Source organism: Hypanus sabinus, chromosome 3, assembly GCF_030144855.1.
Source record: "Hypanus sabinus isolate sHypSab1 chromosome 3, sHypSab1.hap1, whole genome shotgun sequence".
Taxonomy (NCBI): domain Eukaryota; kingdom Metazoa; phylum Chordata; class Chondrichthyes; order Myliobatiformes; family Dasyatidae; genus Hypanus; species Hypanus sabinus.
The window spans coordinates 141,262,766-141,286,973 of record NC_082708.1 but is presented as its reverse complement, the minus strand read 5'-3'; the positions used below and the strand labels follow the sequence as shown (position 1 = coordinate 141,286,973).

The window sequence follows — 24,208 nt, the reverse complement described above, 5'->3', positions numbered from 1 at the left end:
GTAATTTACTTGTGTTTTGCTAGCTGGAAAGTGACAGGTGAAGCTAGCTAGGTGGGAAAGGCCGAGGGATGAAGCAGAAAGAATCTGATAGGAGAGGTGAGCGGACCATAGGAGAAAGGGGAGGAGGAGGAGACACGAGGAAGTAATAGGCAGGTGTGAAGATGTAAAAGGTCAGAGTGGGGAATGGGGGAAGGGTTGAATTTGTTTACCAGAAGGGGAAAATACTCATGCCATCAACTTGGAGAGTACCCACATGGAAAATATGGTATTGCGATCTCATCTTGGCACTCGAGCAGGTCGTGGATCAACACTTTGGAATGGGAAGCAGAATTAAAATGTTTGGCCAACGAGAAGACCTGCTTGTGGCAGCTGGTGCGGAGGTGCTCAACAACGCAGTGTAACGGGCTGGGTTGATCAGTCCCAAACCAATTTGAGTATCTAGGAAATGTAGTAATAAGCAAAGAAGCACAACAAAGTAGCTTATGCGTAATTTATTATCATGAAACAAAGCACAAATAAACCACACTAGATACCATGTTGTAAGTTGCAAAGATTTTCATAAACATTTCAGGACTCTCACTTCTTGTCACCATTGTCAAATTCTGACTCTTGGAATTATCCTGGGTCCGTCCTCGGGACCTATCATTCGTAATCCCTGGTCTGAGTGAAGTCCCAAGAACTGAGCAAAAGGTGCTTCAATAGTAGGGGTTCCGTCCACAAGCATTGAGAGGTGCGCATAGACAGTTAAATTCTTGGGCCTATTGTTCTTGTGACACGAGTGCTTGAAGTTAAGAAAGAATTCGGAGATAATTAGCAAACACTTAACAGCCTATAGTGTAAGAATACAGCCACTATTAACAAGCATTTAACAAACCTACAGTGTTTAACTAACTGGTACAGACTCCTTATGTGCTGCAAGCTCAAAAGAGCTTAAGTATCACTTGGAATTGTTCAGATTTTCATCTTTTTTTTTACCAGATTTAATATAGCACAGCATACGTTCCCTTGATTTATGTCTGGTTTCAGTAATGTAGAGGAAGCTGCATCAGAAGCGCCGGTCTCAATGAATAACACCAGCAGATTCGCAGGTGAACCTAGTACAGGGGTCAGCAACCTTTACCACTGAAAGAGCCATTTGGACCCGTTTCCCACAGAAAAGAAAACACTGGGAGCCACAAAACCCGTTTGATATTTAAAATGAAATAACACTGCATACAACGTTTTTTTTTGCCTTTATGCTATGTATAAATAAACTATAATGTGTTGCATTTATGAAATCGATGAACTCCTGCAGAGAAAACGAAATTACATTTCTGCATGCAACAAAAACATTTTGAACTCCAAAAAAAAGACATTGGGTTGAAGGTTACTTTTAAGTAAAATACTCAATGTCTATTTGAGTCCTTCTTGTATTTATGAAAAACGCCGAACTTAAATTTTCCGCCAGCAGCAAACCAAAAATAACGTCAGCCAGCTGTCAACCTGAAAAATAAAAGGACTATTTCACTGAACAATGAAAAAATATGAATATACGTAAAATAATAGGCAATTAAAATATTTATCATACTTGGTTAATGGGATTTCTGCTCCTGGACCTCAGCGCACAACGTCTGCACATCAGGGCTGTATGACGTCACCTTCATCTTTACAGAGGATCGCAAGCTGTCATCTGTGAGGCGTGCGCGATGTTTGTTTTTAATAAAGTTCATATTGGAGAACACCTGCTCACATACATATGTGGATCCAAAGATCGACAGGACTCCAAGCGCATACTTTTTAATGTTTACATAAATGTCGGGGATAGCATTCCATGTTTCAAACGCGTTTGTCTGGTTTGGGGAGGTTTTCAATATCACTCCATTTGTGATTCTGAGCAAGAACGGCCTTCTGACGGGCAACATCTTCAAGGTCTGCTGTAAAGCATCTAAACTTGGACACCCATATGTCTTTGTCGGCTATGTCGGCCATGTCGGCCAGTTCCATCTCAAGATCAGGTTGACTCACACCTGCCAAAGCAGTCGTATTCAGTAGGGATGGATCGATGCTTAGGGGAGTGACCGGGAAGGATAATGTGTTTTTTCCTCTCTGAAGTCACAGAAGCGTTTCCCAAACGATGTTTGCATTGCGATGATTGCAGAATGTAAATACTCTGAATTTATCATGTCATGACCTTGTTTGAACTCTCTCAAATTGGGGAAGTGAGACAATGTGCCTTTCTGTAAATCTCTGGCAAGCACTGTCAACTTGCACTCGAATGCCAAAACATCCTCCAACATGTGTAGGGCTGTATGTCCTTTCCCCTGAAGAGCTGTGTTTGGCGTGTTCAGGTGCGCTGTCATGTCTCCCATGAACTGTAGCTTTTCCAGCCACTCTGGCTGTTCCAGCTCAGGAAAGGTGAGGCCTTTGCTGCCTCGGAAAGTTTTCACTTCTTCCAGACACGCGACAAAGCGTTTCAGCACCTCCCCTCTGGACAGCCACTGGACTTTGTTGTGCAGCAGGAGATCAGAATATGCGCTTTCCAGCTCGTCCAGTAACAAACGGAATTGATGGTGATTTAAACTTTTTGCCATCATTTTATTGACAATCTGAATGACAACATCCATTACTTCTGTGTATTCTGGAGGAAATGTTTGAGCGCACAGTGCCTCTTGGCCTGAGCGGCAACATAACTAGCGTATGTAGTTGATTTTCCAGACTTCATCCACTTCTTGAAATGATTTTTGCTCAGATCAACCTTCCGCATCAGTTCCGAAACGGCTTTTTTTTTCTCTCATCTCCATCCGGATATTTTTGAGCAAAGGCTGCGTGTTTATTCTGGAAATGTCTTGCGACATTTGACTTTTTGTTGTTTGCTAGTTTCTCATTGCATACTAAGCATACCGGTAAACCAGTCTCGTCAACAGTGAAAGCACATGAATCTGTCCACGTATCATTAAACGTTCTGTTTTCTTCAGTCACTTCATTTTTTAGAATTCTCCATAGTTAGCCTACCTTGGATCGAAAAATTATAGAAATCGCGCACTGGCGGGTGTCAGGCATTGGCAGTGGTGACGTATATTAATAGCGATTAAAAACACATTGTAGCGGTGTGCTACACGCAGTCAGTAAACTGCAGTCAAAGATAACTTTATTCGAACTAAACAGCCTTGCTTTTAAGCCTCCCTCAATCCGCCCTCCATGGGCGCGGATGCTCCAAAAGACACGTACTCACAAACCCCCGTAGGCTATCTCCCTTAGCCTGAACGCTGGCTAATTGTGAGCCGGTTCGGATGTGCCAGGAAATGGGTCGCCACAACGTTTTATTTAGATTGTACAAGTTCACCATAATCTTCAAATTTAGAATTACATTTCAAAAACTAACAAACTAACATAAAATACATTTTAATTAAATAGTCACCATTTATTTTCCAAAGCCACAGGGAGCCGCAGCACAGAGATGAAAGAGCCGCGGGTTGCCGACCCCTGACCTAGTATGACTTATTTGGGTCCCTGAATGGAGGTGGGAGAGGAGGTGTATGGGCAGCTCGAGCACTTTAGTTGTTTGAAGGGATAAGTATCTGAGGGAGATGAATGGGGAGGGACAAATGGACAAGACTCATGGAGGGAGTGATCTCTGTGGAAAGTGGAGACAGGGCTGGGGTGGGGGAGAAAGGTAAAGATACGTTTAGTGGTGGGATCTCTTAGGTGAAGATGGAACTCGGAGGTGATAATTTGTTGGATGCAGAGTCTGATGGGATGGTAGGTAAGGACAAGAGTGACTGTCATGATTAGGGCAGGAGAAGATGGGGTGAGCACGGATGTGTGGGAAATGGAGGGGATGCAGCTGAGGGCAGCATCAGTAGTAGAGAAGGAGAAATCCTGTTGCTTAAAGGACGTGAAGAAACTGAGAAAAGGGAAGACCTCGTCCCCTCCCGGCGAACAAGTTCTGCCCCCTCCCCCCCCCCCCCATTACTCACTCTGACCTTTACTACTACTCATTTGCTCATAATTTCCCCCTGGGTCCCCTCTTTCCTTTTCTCCTACTGTCATTTCTTCTATCAAGTTCTGTTTTTCTCCAGCCCTTGACTTTTCCCTCCCACCTAGCCAGCTTCATCTATCACCTTCCATCTAGCTTTTCTCCCCTTCCTTAGAACTGAAGAAGGGTCTCACCACGAAGTGTCACCCATCTATTCATTTCCAAAGATGCTGTCTGACCTGCTGAGTTCCTCCAGCATTTTGTGTCTGTTGCTTTGGATTTCCAGCATCTGCTGACTTTTTCATGTTTAACATTTTCATTTACTGAGGGGGAGAAAGGGAGATACATTTCAGGAAGCATTTTCAGTGATTTAAGTCACTTGAGAATGCTTTAAAATCTACTTGTGATTTGGCATTTCAATCTGTAGATATTGAATGTTTAATCTTGTGGTAATTCTGAGATTTGCAAACAGATAAAATGGAAGGTAAAAATGATCTATCAACAGCTGTCTATAGACCAAAAAAGTGGCACCCATCATTAAGGACGCACATCACCCAGGCCGTGTTTTCTTCTCATTGCTATCATTGAGGAGGAGGTACATTAGCCTGAAGACACACACTGAGCATTGTAGGTATAGCTTCTTCCCCTATGCCAACAGATTTCTGAATGTACAACGAATCCATGTTACACTACCTCACTATTTTTTGTAACACACACAAAAATGCTGGTAGAATGCAGCAGGCCAGGCAGCATCTATAGAAAGAAGTACAGCCGATGTCTCGGCCTGAAATGTCGACTGTACTTCCTGGAGATGCTGCCTGGCCTGCTGCGTTCTACCAGCATTTTGTGTGTGTTGCTTGTTTTTGTTTTTTTTTGCACTATTTATTTAATCTTTATATATATATTTTTTTTGTTGTGATTTATATGTTTTTTATTATGTAGTGCAAAGTACTGCTGCCACAAAACAACAAATTTCACTACACAAACAAGAGAAAATCTGCAGATACTGGAAGTCCAAGCAACACACGTGAAATGCTGGACGATTAAGCAGGACAGGCAGCATCAATGGAAAAGAGTACAGTTGACATTTTGGGCTAAGACCCTTCAGCAGGACTTCTATGCCAGTGATATTTAACTTGATGCTGATTCTGAAATCTTGTTGGTTCACACCTGTTATGAATCCCGTAACTGGAGAACTTCCCAGCAAAGATAGAGAGGTCCGTTGAAGTCTGATGTCACTATTTTCAAACGTTTTATTCGTAAAGGGACACAAAAGTAGTGTTACTACATACATTCAGATAGTGCACATTGTCAACACTCAATCTAAAGCGCGGGTATATTAATAATCATCATTAAGAAGTGAGCTCTGCTGATGTCTAGGGGTCAATAGATTGTCCATTGGAAATATAAAAGTCACTCAGAAGGCTGCAGGCCTCAGCCCTTTGAAAATCGCTGGGTTTCATGTGGGGCGACCGAGAGAGAGAGATTGGGGGAGAAGAGAAAGAACTTGCCGAGTCTTGATGAATCTTCCGTGAAATTGGGGGAGCGTTGGTTCTCTCTCCCCGATGTTAGTTAAAAGCGGTTTTCTGTGATTCCAGCCACAAATTCCAATCCCGGAATCTAATGCACGTGGCTTCCTTCAGAATGGCTTCCCGCTGCTGCGGGATCACTCTCTCGTGTCTTCTGGGTGCGTCTGAGGGGCTGTCCCCCCGAGACTCTCCTTTATACTTCCTCATGGGGTCGCAGGTGTCAATCAGGTTGGGATGTTGCAATCTCTCTCTCAACCAGCCGACCTTGCCTGAGGGCTTTTCACGTGATCTCCATGAGACAATAATCGCTGGCATCTTATTCTGTATCCCGGGGTGGGACGTGCAATTTTTCACGTTTCTCTCTCTCACTTCCTGGGTCTACTGACCCCCCCCCCCCCCCCAACAGGTGCTCTTGCGATTCTCACAAAGGAGGGGGCTGGGATCATAACACACCTGAAATACAGCTGTATTCAGCTGAAGATGTTTATTCAAATCAGTTATGATTATTCAAAAGAACAGTCTTTAAAGTTGGATACTAAAATGTGGCCTCCTTTCAATTTTCTGAGTATCTGTTGGGAGTTTCTTAGCATACATATAGAAACCAGTGACTTTGAACAATATGGTGCTGTTGTGTCAAAGAAATATCCAGGCAGGTAAGAATCCATGGGGACCTTCTGGTGATGCTGGTTTAAGAGTTTGAGAAACACTTGCAGGGATTTTCTGGAATAACACGATAGATCAGAATACAACTAGGCAAGGGGAAGCCGCAGTCAGCTCGAAAATGAAAGAAAAAGCATTTGAGGAGAATGAGGTCAACCATTTCAGTTGATTTAGTGTTCAAGCTGAGGAGAGAGATTATTCTTTTATCAAGCAGGATGTTACCTTTGTTTTTGTAACGTCAGTAATCCAATTGGAAAAGTTCAAACAGGAGCTGTAGAGTGAAAAAGCATGAAACAGGCTCTTCAGACCAAATGGTTTATGCCAACTATAGCATCTTTCCTGCTGGTTCCAGAAACCCAGGTTTGACCTATAAACATCTAAGTCCCTCCCCTTCATGTACCTATCCAAATCCCTTTTAAATGTTGCTCCAATGATCTCTGGTAGCTCACTTCAGGTACTAGCTACCCTCTGTGTAAATTATTTAATTCTTTAAGTTTGACTAAAACACAATTTTGGGCTGTTTATTAATGTATTTGATCATCTCCAGGCAAATTTCAATTCATTGTTTAATCCCTAAAAACGCTTTTTGTTAATTGTGGTTCACCCATAATTCTCTATAATCATTACAAGTGACCTACATATTCTTAAATGTTGGCAAGCTAGATAAAATTGATGCACCCATCAAAGCAGAATAATTCATGTTTGGTGGTGCAAAGACATTAATTTGTAGTTCATTGGGTACTTGAAACTTATTCTTGTTGAGCAATCTTCCTTGCATTCCTGGGAAAAGTGTGGAACTACTAGAGAGCATTACATTGCTAATTAGGTCTTTCCTCAGGTATTTATCGCGTCTTTAAATACTTTTGCAGATCAGTTCATGAATTCTGGTTTCTTGCAAACGTTATTGTTAAGCATACATAGAACATAGAGGCTAGAAATCTACAGCACATTACAGGCCCTTAGGCCCACAATGTCATGCCGACCATGTGATCTACTCTAGAAACTGCCTAGAATTACCCTGCTGCATAGCCCTCTATTTTTCTAAGCTCTGTACCTATCTAAGAGTCTCTTTAAAAAAAAACCCTATTGTATTCACCTCCACCATCGTCTCTATGCACCCACCACTCTCTGAGTGAAAAATTTACCCTGACATCCACACTGTACCTACTTCCAAACACCTTAAAACGACACCCTCTCTATCTATGATAAATTAAACTTCCAGAAATATTTGCCCACATCAGGAATGAAAGCCTGGGGTAGGGGCATATCTGAATTGGGACAAGACTTAGACTGGGATGCAATTTGGGATAATTGCAATATAACAATTACAGCATGGAAACGGGCCATCTCGGCCCTTCTAGTCCATGCCAACGCTTACACTCACCTAGTCCCACTGGCCTGCACTCAGGCTATAACCCTCCATTCCTTTCCTATCCATATGCCTATCCAATTTTACTTTAAATGACAATACCGAACCTGCCTCTACCACTTCTACTGGAAGTTCATATGCTGCTGGTGCTTTGAAAAACCCAAATCATTGGTATATACACTTGAAATGTTGTCATAGAGCATATCTAACATCAAGAATTAGATATCAAATGGGACTGGTTCCTGACCCCTATTGCTCATTTTGCCCCCACGGAATCGTTGGCTCTTTTATACATGTTGTATGGGAATGTCCAGGGGTTTTTGGTTTGTGGAGAAGGTTATCATTACTCTTACAGAACTAATGGGGGTACAATTACCACCCCGCTGTACATATTCTAAATGATGATTCCCACCTTTCCCTTATGGGGAAAAAAACACAAAATCTGGCTTGGCAGGCTCGACTGCAGATAAGATTTGTAGTCCAGTGTTGGAAACCTCCTGATGATATTTCAAGTACTCACTGGCTTTAGAGCTTTTTGGACATTTCTTACCTGGAATTATCAGTAAGAGCAAATGATGCATGACCAAACAATCTCAATGTGGACAAACTTGATACTAACTTAAAAGATCTTCTATTAAAATAAGAATGCTCTGTCTGTGTATGCACTACTATTCAGTTGGTTGGTAGAGGGGAGAGAGGTGGAGGGGGGGATGGGGATGAGGGTTGAGGGGTGTCTGGGTTAAACAGTCAAAATGTAATTGGTAACTGGTTGTATTGAATGTAATTTGTTGATGTTGCAATAAAAATTAGTGATTTAAAAATAACACTACACCCTCTCGTATTAACCATTTTAGCCCTGGGAAAAAGCCTCTGGATATCCACACGATCAATTTATCTCATTTTATAAACCTAATCCTGATACCTGGAGGAGCTCCTTTTGGATTGTGATTGGACTTTCTTCAGGAAGTGTGTATGCCTGTTGTTGATTGCCCATCTGATATTTCTCCTCTAGTTCATCGTCAGGAGCAACATAACATAATGTTTCCTTAATGTTATCAAAAGTTTCTTTAAGGATTGTATTTAGGATATTCACTTTCATACAGGAATCTTTCTATATTTTTGGTAATACAATTTCCTGGTAATTTAAGTCTTTTAACAGCATTGGGCAGGTAGTAGCCTTCATAAACAGGACAGCATCAGTTAATCCAAAGCCACTGTTAGAACTATATCCTGTGTTCTTGATGCATGGAGTGCCAGAGTTGCAGGAATAGCCATGTACATTGTACATTCAGGCTTTCAAACATGATTTCTGTCATCTTCTCTTTGTTAATGATAGAAGTCAGTGGAGCAATAGATATAGCCGGTTTCTCTTTTGATTTGATGTGAAGCTCAGCTGTATAAGTGTGCTTCTAGAGCTTCTCCAAATGCTCCCAGGAAGTTAATAGGCCACGTTCTGTAGGGTATTTTAAAGACTCACTGCCTCTTTTAGCCTTTCCCAAATAAATTTCTGCTTAGCATGCTTCACACAAGTTTCTCATGACTTTTAAATGTTTTGACAATCATTGGTATTATCGATGTTGGAAAGCTGTTACCAGGTAACCCAGATTTGCAAATCTCAGAACCTTTATGATTACCTTAGTACCATCCATTGCTTAGTGTGCAGACAAACTAGTTAGTTCAATAACAAGTCTTATTGATGTTAACCTGCCTGTACTGGACTAATAAGTACATGTTTTTGCAAGCAGAGACAAGGGCCTATAGCAGCATAGATCACTGATGACTGTATAATTGGTAGCTGTATGACCAGTGAATAGAGCTACATCAAAATAACTGCTCTTTCTGTGACCAAAGTCTCATTTCTGTGATATTAAACCAGATAAACATTTTTCATTTGTTACAAGAAAAAAGTATCCATTGTGAATAACCAAATTTGAGTTTAAGGTGCAAATCTTGGTTTAATGTTAAAGAGAGTAGCATGAATTGTAATTTTTTTTCAGTTACATGTTTCCCCCGGAATCCGAAGGTAGAGCATTCCTATGAAACCGTTTGTCATAAAGCGAAGAAGCAATTACCATTAATTTATATGGGGAAAAGTTTTTGAGCATTCCAAGACCCAAAAATAACCTACCATATCAAACCAAATAACACATAAAACCTAAAATAACACTAGCATATAGTAAAAGCAGGAATGAGATGATAAATATACACCCTATATAAAGTAGAAATATTGTAGGTACGGTGTAGTTTCACTTATCAGAATTGGGAAGACAGTGAGCCAAAATCGATTTGGAGAAAAAAATCGGCACGTACACGCCTACGTACATACACGCATGTGCACGTACACACATGCACAAACAACTGCCCACACAAGGCTTCATGGTTATTGTAGTCTTTCTTGGGGTAAGCACACGTATAAAGCGAGCATCTTTTTATCGTAAAAGTGAAAATCCTCTTTGGTTAGCGAAAACAGGTAACAGCGAGTTGTCATAAAACAAATGTTCGAAAAGCGGGGGATACCTGTATGTTGAGAATTGCTCTAAGTAAGAAATTAAGAAGCTTACTGTATCATGTTATTGTCTTTAGACAGTATTTTGAATTTGGCAGTGCCATTTCTGTTCATAATGGATCACATTATTTTAACATTTCAACAATATTCATTATAGAACATGTAATCTTCAGGAAATTAAGCTATAGATTGACATTGTTTTTTTTGTGTTGGTAATGTAAGTGGACCTTGTGATATGCCAATCAGACACAGATACAAATAATGAGTCCTCATGAATTTTTGAATTGAACCTACATTAGTTACCATTTACAAGTACTTCATGAGACATTACTTGTAGATTCTGCTTTTGATTGTCTACATGAATTTAAGTTGGAGAAAAACATGATTTACAATTGGAGCATCGTATCAGATGCTGCAGCATGGTTTATATTCTTTTCTAGGTTATACATTTCTCAGTCGATCTTCAGGACCATTGATTTAGGATGTTTAAAAAGCCTGCTTATATCATTAGCAGCTAATACTTGGTTTATGGTGAAATGTATGTGTTGACCTGAAAAATGATTTTTGTTCAGATTAGGAAGCAAATTAATGAATAAACAGCCAATCTTTGCAATCCTGTAGGAAATGGTAAAGAAATCTATTGAACAAAGTAATGATTATAATTATACAGCAGGTCTCTGCCTGAAACATTATTTGTTTATATATTTCCATAGATGCTGCTTGACCTGTTGAGCACCCCCAGCATTGTGCGCGTGTGTGTGCGTGCGCGTGTTCGTGTTCGTGTTCCTCTGAATTTCCAGACTCTGTAGAATCTCTTGTAGTTGTATTAATACAACATACAATTTTAAAAAGAAGTAATCTCTAAAACAAGGAGATATTAACTCCTTACTGGAATATGATCTATTACTGCTGGTGATGTCCAAATGTCATCTATTGCATCAAACTCTTTGACACAGAGCAATGACAGGGAATACTCATTCTGTCTTGACCCTTTGTCCTAAATGTCTTCTCTTATTTTTGTCAGTAATCTAAAATCTTTCCTTGCCAGTGCCAGCTAAAATTAGGTAAAATAAGTTAAAACATGCTTATTTTACTCAGTGCTATTTTGTTTTACAAATTAATTATTTTTTAGAACCTTCAAAATATTGAATGCTGATTTATATTGTTGAAGCAAAATGATTAACCCATTGAATTTTATTTTATTGGGTCTTAGTGAAGTTGCACCTGAAGTATGTGTAGTTTTGCTCTCCTAACTTAATATGGCATACATTTGCAATGACCTATTCAAACTTATTCATGGAATGAATGAGACCTGATGAGACCTGTATTCTGTCTGAATTAGAACAATGAGAGGGGTTGTTGTTGAACCATATAAAATTCTGACAGTTTAGATGCAGGATGTTTCTCCTCGCTGGGAGACACGGGATTAAACTGATTATTTACAGTTCTAAAATACAAAACAAGGCATTTAAGACTGTGATGAAAATATTTTATTGACAGGGTAGAGATCCTAAGAATTCTCTACCACAAATGGTGGACGCTAAGTTGCTTAAGATATTAAAGAAGAAGTTAGATTTCAATGCATCAAGGGATTTGTGGAAAGTGGAATTGAGATGGGATATCGTACGTGACTCAAGTAATCCAGTGGCTATACTATTTTCCATGAATACTTAATTGCTCTTTTGTCATAAATATATTGCTTTGAAAGATCATGCAAATTATGGCTTAGTTAGAAGGGCTTTTGTCTTACTAGTAAGCAGGTTATGAGTTCAAGTCCATCCCAAAGTCACAAATACCAAAATCTTGGCTGGTACTCCCATACAGTATTGAAAAAGCAGTGATATTTTGAAAATAAGATGTTAAACTGAAGCTCTGTTTGATTGTAGATTTATCTGCTTTCATTTATATATTCATTTATTACAAATCTCTTAACATTGTTATGCTGAAATTTTATTTTCAGCAACATCCTTGCATTCACTTTCAAGAGCTGACAATTTAAAAAAGTATTTGATTGTTTAATTTGATTAAAAACAGATAAAACAAGCACAAAATAAAATTCAGTTAATGAGTAGTATAACATTTCATAGAATCATAGAAACTTACAAGGTAGTAGGAGCCTATTCTAGGATATTTGAAAGTACAATAATTGTACTCAAGCCACATGATTTTCCTGAGTTGAAAGAATTTCTTTTGATTTTTTTTAAGGCATCTGTGGTATGTTTTGGTGTAGTTTACTGATACAGTTCAAGTACTTAATTAAGCATTACACTCAATGTGATGAGTGTTTTTGGGTTGTCTGTTGGTTAAATCATTGACTGTACCGTCAATGTATCTGAGGCTAACCAGAATTTTGGATTATGTAAATATGATGAATGATACTAACTCATTTAAAAAGTGTATTCGCTTACTTTTAGTAAGAACCCATTCTCTTGGAGTTTCCCGGTTTTTCTCTGAAAATTGCATCTTTGCCTTGCTAATGGGTTTATCTCTCACATTGCAGTAGTTACAGCAACATTTAGATTGTTCAGTGCCATTAAGATACAATCTGCTGTTTGCACATAATCAACAACAGTGACTCAGCATTTTGTATGTAAATCTGGTCTTCTTAGAGTCATAGAAATACACAAGCACAGAAAGGAGCCCTTTGGCTCATCTAGTCCATGCCAAACTTTTTAAACTGCCTACTCCTATCGACCTGCACTCAGACCTCAGCCTTCCATATCCCTACCCACAATGTAACTGCCAGACTTCTCTTGAGAATCAGGTTTGCATGCACCACTTGAATTGGCAGCTCCTTCCACACTTTTGCGACCCTCTGAGTGAAGAAGTTTCCCTTAAATTTTTCACCTTTTTCAAGGAATAAAGTCATAACTTATTCAATCTTTCCTTATAACTGGAAACATCTTCGTAAAATTTTCTCTGTACTCTTTCAACTTATGTTTATATCTTTCCTGTAGATGGGTGGACAAAACTGCACATGATACTCCAAAGTACTCAGCAATGTAACTTCAACATACCATCCCATCTCTGGTTTTCTATACTTTGATTTATGAAGGCCAAAGTGGCAAAAGCTTTCTTTATGACCTTATCTACCTGTGTTGCCCCATTCAGTGGAGCTGTATTCCCAGACCCCTTTGTTTTATCGCACTCCTTAAAGCCCTACCATTCACTGTGTAAGACCTACCCTGGTTGGTCCTACCACCAAGGGCAAAACTTTGTTGGCATTAAATTCCATCTACCATTTTTCAGCCCATTTTTCCAACTAGTTCAGATTGTACTGCAAGCTGATAGTCTTCCTTGCAGTCAACTACCCCCCCAGTCTTGGTGTCATCTGCAAGTTGATATAGATGGCAAACAACAACAGACCTACCATTGAGCCCTGCAGCACTCCACTTGCTATTGGCCTCCAGTCAGAGGCAACCATCTACTACCACTGTCTGGCTTCTCCCACAAAACCAATGTCCAATCCAATTTATGACCTCGTCCTGAATGCTGAGTGACTCCCATGTGGGACTTTGCTAAGTCCATGTCGTCAACATCTATAACCTTGCCTTCATCAACTTTCCTGTTAACTTTCTTAAAAATCTGAGGTTGGTTGGTTACAACTTAACACACACAAAGCCATGCTGACTATCTCTAATTAGTCCACGTCTGTACAAAAACTCATATGCCCTTAGAGTACCTTGCAATAACTTTCTCACTGCTGATGTCAAGCTTACTGGCCTATAATTTCCAGGTTTATTCTTAGAGCCTTTCTTAACCAGTAGAATTCTTTGATATCTCACCTGTTGCAAGGGGTGATTTAAATATCTTGCTAAGGCCCCTGCAATTTCTGCACTTGCCTCCTATGAGGTTCAAGGGAACATTTTGTCAGGCTGTGGGGATTTATCCACCCTAATTTGCCTCAAGACAGCAAACATCCTCCTCCGTAATCTTTATAGGTTCCATAACTTTACTCCTGCTTTTCCTCACTTCTATAGTCTGTGTCCGTCTCCAGAGTAAATACAGATGCAAAATATCCATTAAAGATCTCTCCCATCTCTTTTGGCTCTTAAGGATAGATTACCATTCTTTTCCAGAGGACCAATTTTGTCCCTTACAATCCTTTAGCTCATAACATGTCTGTAGAATCGCTTGAGATTCTCCTTCATTTTATCTGTTAGGGCAATCTCGTGCCTTCTTTTAGCCCTCCTGATTTCTTTCTTGTGTTTTCTTGCATTTCTTATACTCCCTTAAGTACTTCATTTGTTCCTATCTGTTATACACCTTTTTTCTTAATCGAGGCCTCTATAGCTCTTGAAAACAAAGGTTCCTAAACCTGTTACCTTTAGTTTTCAGTCTGACAGGCACGTACAAGCTTTGTACTCTCAAAATTTCACTTTTGAAGGCCTCCTACTTACCAGGTACATCTTTACCAGAAAACAGCAGTCCCAATCTACACTTGCTAGATCCTTCTGATAACCATCAAAATTGCTCTTTCTTCAACTTAGAATCTGAACCTGCAGACCATATCTATCTTTTTCCATATTTATTTTGAAACTAATGGTATTATGATGCAGAATGTTCCCCAACACAGACTTCTGTCACTTGCCGTGTCTCATTCTCTATTGGGAGATCAAGTATCGCATACTCTCTCATTGGATCTTCTTATGTACTGATTCAGGAAACTTACCTGAACATATTTGACAAACTCTATCCCATCCAGCCCTTTTACAGTATGGGAGTCCCAGTCAATATCTGGAAAGTTGAAACCACCTGCTGTCAGAATCTTATGCTTGCAAAAATCTTCGATCTCGCTACAGATTTCTTCCCCTAAATCTTGCAGGCTGGTGAGTGGTCTATAATTTAGTCCAATTAACATGGTCATACATTTCTTGCTCCTCAGTTCCACCCACAAAGTCTCATTAGACAAGTTCTCTATTCTGTCTTGACTGAGTACTGCAGTGAAATTGTTTCTGACTAGTAATGCCACTCCTCCCCTCTTTATTCCATCCCACTCTGTCACATAGAGCATGAGCAAACATTCCCGCTCAGATATTAGTCCTTCTCCATTTCAGGTGCAAACAGTCTTCTTTACGGGTCACCTTCCCTGGAAGAGAGCCCAATGATCCAAAAACTTGACACCCTCTCTCCTACACCAACTCCTTAGCCACGTGTTAAACAGTATGATCTTCCTATTTCAGGCTTCACTAGCATGTGGCACAGGTAGCAATCCTGAAATTGTAATCCTGGATGTCCTGCTCTTTAACTTAGCACCTAACTCCCTAAAATCTTTTTGTAGAATCTTGTCACTCTTCCTACCTATATCATTGGTACTTACATGAACCATGACTGCTGGCTGCTCACCCTTCCGTTTAAGGTTGTTGCAGACTTGATCCAGAATGTCCTGGACCCTGGCACCCGGGAGGCATCATACCATCTACTGTTATTCACAGAATTTTGATCTTATCTACAGAACCTCCTTTCTGTTTCCCTAACTAACGAATCCCCAGTCACCACAGCTTGACTCTTCTCCCCCTTCACCTTGAGTCAGAGAGCCAGACTCATTCCCAGAGACCTGAGCACTGTGACTTTTCTCTGCGAGGTCATGCCCCTCAGTAGTATCCTAAGTGGAATGACCTTGGGTACTCTGCATGGGATTGCACCTTGGGTGTAGCTACCTCTCTATGTGCCCTATCTGTCAACATCTCAGCCTCCTGAATCGGGGTTCATCCAATTCCATTTGGCAATTTAACAAGTCTTGAGGATTGCATTACATGCAAATATATTCAGTGGTAGTTCTCACATACACTTTATATTTGACAATGAAAGCTATCAAAGATTGTAATTTTGTGTGTGTATGTGTGCTTGGACAGGCATGTGTGCATGTATGTATACTCAAGTACTTGGGGGGTGAAGGGATTGCAATTTCTCTGTGATGAGAGGAACTAGTTCAGAAAAATAAGAAAGCCTGACTATTTTTTGACCAATACCATAATTGCTACTGCTCATAAATGTGATGATTAAGGTGTCAACTAGGTGTGTTTCTGGAAGAATTATTGGGAAATTACAAAAACCAAGCAAGTCATATGATAACATTTTATAAAAAATAACATGGATAACAATGACTCAACATCAAGGTGCTTAAATTGGAAAGGAAATTGGAGCAAGAGACCAATTTGTTGACATCAACACGCTCTTCAACCAAATTGGGCTGAATGGCATCCAAAATAGGTGCATTCCCAATTCAAGTGATCCTATCAGGGAATGAAGGCAACCATCCAGTGTGAAAACAAGATATAATCTGTGTTCAGCATTATTTATAAAATGGCTAATCTGAATATTTAAAAAGCAGATTGTATACGTTAAATTTAAAGGAATTTTGTGAGTAAGTGTTGATCTGTACATTTTAAAAGGTAAAATTAAGTTACATGAAACTTCTGAATAACTTAAGACTATTTTGGGACTTAAATATGGGTCAAAAGAAGTGACTGTGGCTAATTGTGGAAGGACTATTTGTAAAGCTAGCAGATTGGCAGAAGGATATCATGACAATGCAGAGAAATGTAGAGAACAAACATTTAATGAAGGAGGAATGTTGTCCAAAAAAAATGAGATGGATAAATATATAGAAATAATTGGTTAAGCTCAACATACTTATTTATTAGCAACTCTCTACTTGAGAATGAATGTATTGAGACCAAAAGGGATTTACTTAGCACAGTATGTGATTAAAATAGTAGAAACTGATGCTATGAAGAGGAAAATGATGATCTTCTTTAATTACAGGCCGCATAATCAATGAAAAGATAAAGGAAGTGGTTTTGACTCTTGGAAGATAGAATGATCTGCTGGAATAGTGATGGACATGAAATTTATGCAGGGAATGTGAATTATGTGGGTAAAACCCACATATATTTGCAAAAACCTTAGAAGGGTATTATAAAGTGGGAATAAAGTATAGTGGATACACTTTCATTGAGCTGCCACAACTATGTGGTGAAATGGCTTCCTTCTCTACCAATAGTTAAACATGAAAGTTAAATGCCATTATAGTTCTTCGAATGTGGAGAAAGCTCACATACTTGTAAACTTCATTATTTTTCATCTCCAGGCAGAAAACTTAGAATTAGGGAGAGGTAATTCCAGTGCTTTTCCTCAGTGAAGTTCAATTCTTGTGATGAGGTATTGTTTAGAGTGAAACTGAACTAACTGTACAGAAATTGTAACTAATCTATAATAGAGCAAATCTCAGGAAAAGCGAAGTGATATATCACCATGAAACCTTTACCTCTGGTGCACAGATTTCATTCTTTCCATTCTTTTAACTGTCAGTCAATACCTACCCCACCGCAATAACCAGATCACATGATTTTTTTTTATATCAACTGAGAATGTCTTTTGGATTTTTGTGCCTTCCATTACCTGCCCTCCACCTGCCCTACCATTTCCTCACAACTACCTTCAATGCAGCCACAATCCTAGACTGACTGACTGACTTCATGAGTTTTAAGGTCTTTGCAGTGGCAAAGTGGATAAAAGGAGGGATCTGTGAGTGTGCAAGACCTCTTCAATATTGCATGGCAGCTTTGAACTTGTGTAGCTGAATTTCTCAGGCAATGCATTGTTCAACAAAATGATTGTTCTGCCAGGAGCAGACCAGCCAATATATCTTTAATAGGCCCCAACCAGTTTCAATGCAACCTATATTGCTGCAGTAAAATACACATTATAACTCGCATTATGATGTAGAATTCTTGGTGACAAAATCAAATTGCTTCTCATCACCCTTGAATGAGGAAGATTGACAAAATGAGTAATTTTCCTTGATAGATAAGGGATGGATCATACTTGTTGGATATAGGGTAATAACACAGTTTGGTAGTATGTGATCATTTCTTCAGCATGGGCAAGAAGAATTGGGGTCTTGCTGATCAACCTGTGACTGTAATAGGAGAATGTAATCTGAATGTTAAGCAGCCCACTGGTTCAACTGATATAAACTAAATATTTTAGTATCTATTTACAGAAAATGGTCAAATGTGGAATGTTAATTTTTTTTTTAGGGAAGATTGAACTTAACGTCTACATACTTATTGATGAGCTATTACTTGAGAAACTGGTCATTTCTTTTCCAAATATTTTCAGAAAAAATGTGACTATCTTAAAATTATGTGTTATAATTGTGTAATTAGGGGAGATGGGAGTGATGAAACCAATCACTTTTGATTCTAGTGAATCAAATATTCTTAAATGTTTTGAGGTGCATAGAATGTGTTTTAAGGAGCGATAAGGCATACTGCATCATCACTGAGGGATTGTGATTGCATTTTACTGTATGCAGAAAGATGTGTTACTTTCAGAGCTCCTGTAGCAGGAATCTGGTGTAAATACCTCCCATTCCCACTGTGTGTGTTGCTGTGTGAAAACCTGGTACATATCTAACGAGGAATTACCCCATTGCTCAGTATGGAAAGGGTTCCTGTAAAGTTTGTTACAGTAGATAAGTCTTGCACTGAGCAAAGCTGTGACGGTCATGAAAGATAACGACTTACATCTCATCCAGTAGGTAGTGTTGAGTGAGATTGTTGAGCCAAGATGTACTGACAGCCTGTAGAATAGGTGTTGCTAGTTCCCAGCTATGGCTTGTACTCATCATGCCAGGCCACAGTGCACCTTTACCCCACATTTTAGTGCTGTTCACACTACCTTCCCTAGTAATGTCTAGTCCCAGGAAGTATTTTATTTTCAAAGTTGGGGTGTAGATAGGGAGTGGGTTGTGCTAGTGTGTTTGGATGAGAGGACTGTTATTTTAAATCAGCAGGGCGCAGCCTAACTTTAGGCAGGATACCAGTGTACTAAATAGTAGGTGTCCTCATTTTTTTTGTTATTCTGAGGTTTCTGTTTCATTTGTTATAAAAATTCAACAAAATCCCTAATTAGTCCTTTACACAAACCTGACACATTTGTTAGCATTCAGTATCTATATTATCAAATTATACTGTGGATGCACAGCATAACATGAACGTGGATAAATTCACCAATATGCTGGTACTAGGTAAAATCAAACCACATCCTATATTGTTACTTGTTACTTTTGAGCCATGAGATTTTTTCAATAACAAAAGTGTTAATCTGTTTCACCATATAATTTGCGTTTTTGTAAATTTATACTTAAAAATGCACGGAGTTGAGAAATCGAGCCAATAAAATTGGATTACCCCTGGTAACACAATATGCGATGTGCTGTCCTCTCTTCACGTTTTGAGGTGATTACAGCTGGGCCTTGAATATTTGAATCGGGCAAAAGCATTAAGGTTTATTAAAAATAGACTGTCAGATCAAGCATATATGAGTTCATATGCTGTGGGAGCCAAGGGAGATGAGAGGGAATTTTAATATTTCAGCAATTTCCAATCTTCTCAAGTGAAGAGAAATATGTTGAAAATGTTATAAATTGCCTTGATTAGCTCTGGATGACAATCGATTCCATTTTATCATTCCCAGTAGCATAACCTAAAACTAAATCGTTTGTGATGTTGTCCATTTTTGATTAGTTGTAGAAATGCATTCCCAGTAGCATAACCTAAAACCAAATCATTTGTGATGTAGTCCATTGTAGAAGTGCATTGCCACATGATGACAAATTACATGGAATATACAGAAGTTGGTCAATTTAGTAAATAATTTGGCTAACGATGAATTATAATTACAATATGTAAGTTGTCCATCATTTAGAATTTTTAATAGTAATACACTTTTGTACCTCTATCATATTTTTCAGGCTCTACCACAAGTAGTCCTGCAGTAACAGAACCATGAAAGGTGTCTAATCTTTCTGAAAGTTTGCAAGCACAGGAGAGTGTTTTGCTAATTGAGATCCTCTCTCGCCATCTGCCATGCCAGTGGAATGAAACTTCCATCTATTGACTGTTTGCAGCCAGTATAAATGGTAGTCCAAGCAATTGGTCGACCATTACACCCGGAGTGAATAACTCCAGATAATTTTTCAATATCAGGAAAATGCTGCAAGATTTAAGAATGCCTACAGCATACCTTTACGCTTCCAACCTGTGCAGTTGTTGTGGAAGGCCGACCATCTGAGGAATCTTCAAGCTTCTGCCAAAGCCTCTCATCTGCTCCTGAAATGTCTCTCTTTCAAGCTTTGGGTCCAGTGCAGACCTGGCTAGGACAAGAGTTAGAGAAATGTGGGATTGATGCCATGATCTACACTCGCTATGTCCTCAGTCTTCTGCTCCATGACAGTTATGACTATGACTTGCAGGAACAGGTATGTAAGGTAATTTTTTAAAGTATGTATTAAGTTATAATACAGATTTCAGAGTTGCAAGTGATTTGTTTAGGAATTGCCTTCACTATGAAAGAAAAGTAATTGTGGGATTTAATATTCTTTTCACCATATGTTATATTTGTTTTGTAGTTTTACAAGTGCTTCCTGAAGTACATACTTTACATAATTTTATATTTTCTGCAACCTCTCATGAACAAAGATGAAACAATTTATTTCATTATTTAGAGGACTGATTTCTTCATTTTTGGCTGGAGTATGAACCTGTTAATGTTGACTTCCATTAGCTGTTTCTGCAATGTCAGTAATGACTTCTTCATACAAGAGTCACTGAAATTTGGGAATCTCTCCTGAAAAGGGGAAGAGAACCTTTGAAGATTTCTAAAGAGGTTAATATTTTTTTCTTTACTTAAGACGGAATTGTCTTAATGAATGCTGGAAAATCTTCGAAGTAGAATGTTTACTTTGTGCTCCTAAGGTCTAAGAATATATTATTTAACTTTATGTCACCATATAGTACCTTAAGATTCATTTTCTTGAGGACATTCACAGTTTAACAAAGAAATACAATCAATAAAAAGCTACACACCAACAAAGAGCGATAAATACAAAAATCAAGCAATATGACATGCTGAATTTGTGCTAACTTGTAAGAAAGTAGAGGTGCTGCCTTGCTTTCTTTATAATGGCACTTATGTGCTGGTCTTAGGATCAGTACTCTGATACTTGGAAATAACACCAAGGAATTTAAAGTTACTGACCCTCTCCACCTCAAATCTCTGAGGACTGGCTTAAGGACCTCAGGTTTTCTCCTGTAGTTCATATTCAGCTCTTTGATTTTGCTGATGTTGAGATTTTCAATACCTAACAGCAAAGCAGTAATACAATAAACCATGTCCTTAACCAGGCATTACATTTTATTTGACCTGAATTTTTTCAATGAACCTTAGTGTCAGCTCAATGTTCAGCAACTCTGATTCTATATCAGCATGTTGCAGTTCTTGTGACTCGATATTATGTTCAACAATTTTAGATGAGCAACCTGTTTGGGTCAGAACTCAGTAGTTTTGATGTAACGTCGTCCACCTGTAAAATTAAATTAGCTAATATCTATAGAGGAAATAAAAGATTTACCGTATTATTGTATCGTGATTGTTTTGTGCTCATTTGTTTCACTGTATTTACACTCTTGCACAGAGATCAGTAGTGATGAACAAGCATTCATCAGCATTTGTCAGTTGGATCGGCAACATATTTGTATTTGGTGGACATCATATCACACATTCACATTTTCCACTCCACTCTGTCTCCTGCTTCCCCCAAATCTTGCATCTTAAATAGTCTTATACAGTGTCTTGACCTGAAACATCAACAATTCCTGTCTTCCCCAGTGCACGATCTAGTAAATTCCTCCAACAGTTTGTTGAACTTCCTGAGGAAGAGTCTTGGTCCAAAATGTTGACTATTTATTTCCATAAATGTTGCCTGACATGTTGAGTTCGTCTAGCATTTTGCATATGTTGCTTTGGATTTCCAGCATCTGCAGAATTTTGTATTTACATTATAGGTGCTGCCTGACCTGCTGAGTTACTCTAGCTTTTTGTATGTTGCTCCAGATTCCAGCATCTGTGGTCTCCTGTGTCTTCATTAAAACTATACATGTGACCTCACTTTTTCAGATCTGAGGGAAGGTCATTGAATAAAAATGTTACTCGTCTTTTTCTCTTCAGAGGTGCAATCTGAGTGCCTCCAGCATTTTCTGTTGTAATTTTTTGCTATTTTTTATTATCTACAATCAGCTTGGGAATTCACTTCCTTCAGATGTTTTATCTCCCTCATGATGCATTTGTTAATTGCATCCCCTCCTGAAGTAGACACCTTAGTTGTACATATGTTGTCCCCAGGCTATTGTAGGATTCCTTTTCTGTTAACTGTTTGCAAATTGCTTGCAAGTTGAAAATGAGGCCGCAAACTGAGTTCCCACATGACATAATATACGAGTAGCCCTGCAGTAGATTGCAAATCCATACTTTGTATCTCGCACTTACTTGTATGTAAGGATGGTGCATAAACTAGGCATTCGTACATTGGGGAAGGACCTCTATCATCCTCAATTTTATTATTTTAAAGCCCTACTAAAGGTTCAGAGGTGCATTTTACTGTCAAAGTATGCATGTACTGATATTTGTCTTCTTCAAATAGCCATGAAATAAATAAAACCATGAGATTTGTTGAAAGAAAAGACATCAAACCTCCACATAAAAAAAAGAACCAAAACTAGCATTCCCTAAGCCCTCACCCCTTCCCTTGCACAGATTGCCTATTCAGAAAACGGCAGCTAGAACGTTAAAGCCCTAAACTTCCATCCCTTCCATCGTAAAAATGAATAACACCAATAGCATCAATACCCTACCCCTCTCTCTCACACAAAAACTAACAATTTTCCCACACAGAAAACACCAAGAACAAGACCCCAAGTGTCCAACCCCTCCCCTGCACAAAAAGTAAAATGTCACCCACCTGCCAATCAGCAAGAAAAAAGGTAACACAGCAGACCAGTATAAACCAATATAAACTACAGTCCAGTAATTACATATATTTAATAATTTTGAAAGCATCCTCCTGACACCAGTGAGGAGAGCGGTCATACAAGTTCAGTCCTTCTATGAAGAGTGACTGCGCCGACCTGGTAACAACCGCTGTCGATCTCAGAGCCTCTGTCTTCATCTGCCATAGAAGTGACGATACACCCCTTAAATTTAGCAATGAAACAAGTCAAGGATTGCATGTGGCTCTTTGTCTTCCTTAGTCAGAATGAGAATCAGGCTTATTATTAATGACATATGACATGATGTTTGTTGTTTTATGGCAGCAATATGGTCCAAGACACCAAAAATTATAAGCTAAGTTAATAGATAATTAGTGCAGAAGAGGAATAGCGAGGTAGTGTTCATGGACCATTCAGAAATTTGATGGCAAAGGGGAAGAAGCTGTTCCTAAACATTGAATGTGGGTCTTCAGGCTCTTGTACCTTCTCCCTGATGGTAGTGATGAGAAGAGGGTATGTCCCAGGTTGTGAGATTCTTAATGATGGATGCCATCTTTTGAGGCAGACCTTTTGAAGGTGTCCTCAGCGGTGGTGGGGGGATGGGGCAAAGTTTCACAAAAGTCTGGCTGAGTCTACAAACCTTTTCCACCTCTTATGATCCAGTGCATTTGATTCTCCGTACCAGCTGGTAAAGCAACCAATCAGAGTGCTCTCCACTGTACGTCTATCGAAATTTGCTAGAGTGTTTAGTGACATACCAAATCTCGTCAAACTCCTAATGAAGTATAATTGCAGGTGTACCACCTTTGTGATTGCATCAATCTGTTGGACCCAAGATAGATACTCTGAGACGTTGATGCCCAGTAACTTGAATCTGCTTGTCCTTTCACTGCTGACTCCTCAATGAGGATTTGTGTATTTCCCTGACTTCCTTGAAGTTCACAATTGATTCCTTGGTTTCGTTGATGTTGAGTACAGGGTACACCTCCTCATCACCATCTGGAATGTGGCCAACAACTGTAGTGTCATTGCAGAATTTATAGGTACTGTTTGAGCTGTGCCTAGCCACACAGTAATGAGTTTAGAGTGAGTACATAGAAACATAGAAAATAGGTGCAGGAGTAGGCCATTCGGCCCTTCGAGCCTGCACCACCATTCAGTATGACCATGACTGATCATCCAACTCAGAACCCTGTACCTTCTTTCTCTCCATACCCCCTGATCCCTTTAGCCACAAGGGCCATATCTAACTTCCTCTTAAATATAACCAATGAACCGGTCTCAACTGTTTCCTGTGGCAGAGAATTCCACAGATTCGCCACTCTCTGTATGAAGAAGTTTCCCCTTTATCCT

The 24,208-nt window shown here is 39.2% G+C and overlaps 1 protein-coding gene and 1 pseudogene across 4 annotated transcripts in view; one reads left to right on the top strand and one right to left on the bottom strand.

Annotated features, from left to right (window-relative positions):
- The window catches only part of kiaa0232 (KIAA0232 ortholog), a 133,869-nt gene that overhangs the window by 28,159 nt on the left and 81,502 nt on the right, over nucleotides 1-24,208 (top strand). For all 4 annotated transcript variants that reach the window (XM_059965242.1, XM_059965243.1, XM_059965244.1 and 1 more), the window contains exon 2: nucleotides 19,783-20,289. In XM_059965242.1, the coding sequence (XP_059821225.1) occupies nucleotides 20,146-20,289 (144 nt within the window). In that variant the 5' untranslated portion in view covers nucleotides 19,783-20,145. The remainder of the gene's footprint in view (nucleotides 1-19,782; nucleotides 20,290-24,208) is intronic.
- On the bottom strand, nucleotides 8,581-12,482 carry LOC132390937 (actin-1-like; annotated as a pseudogene).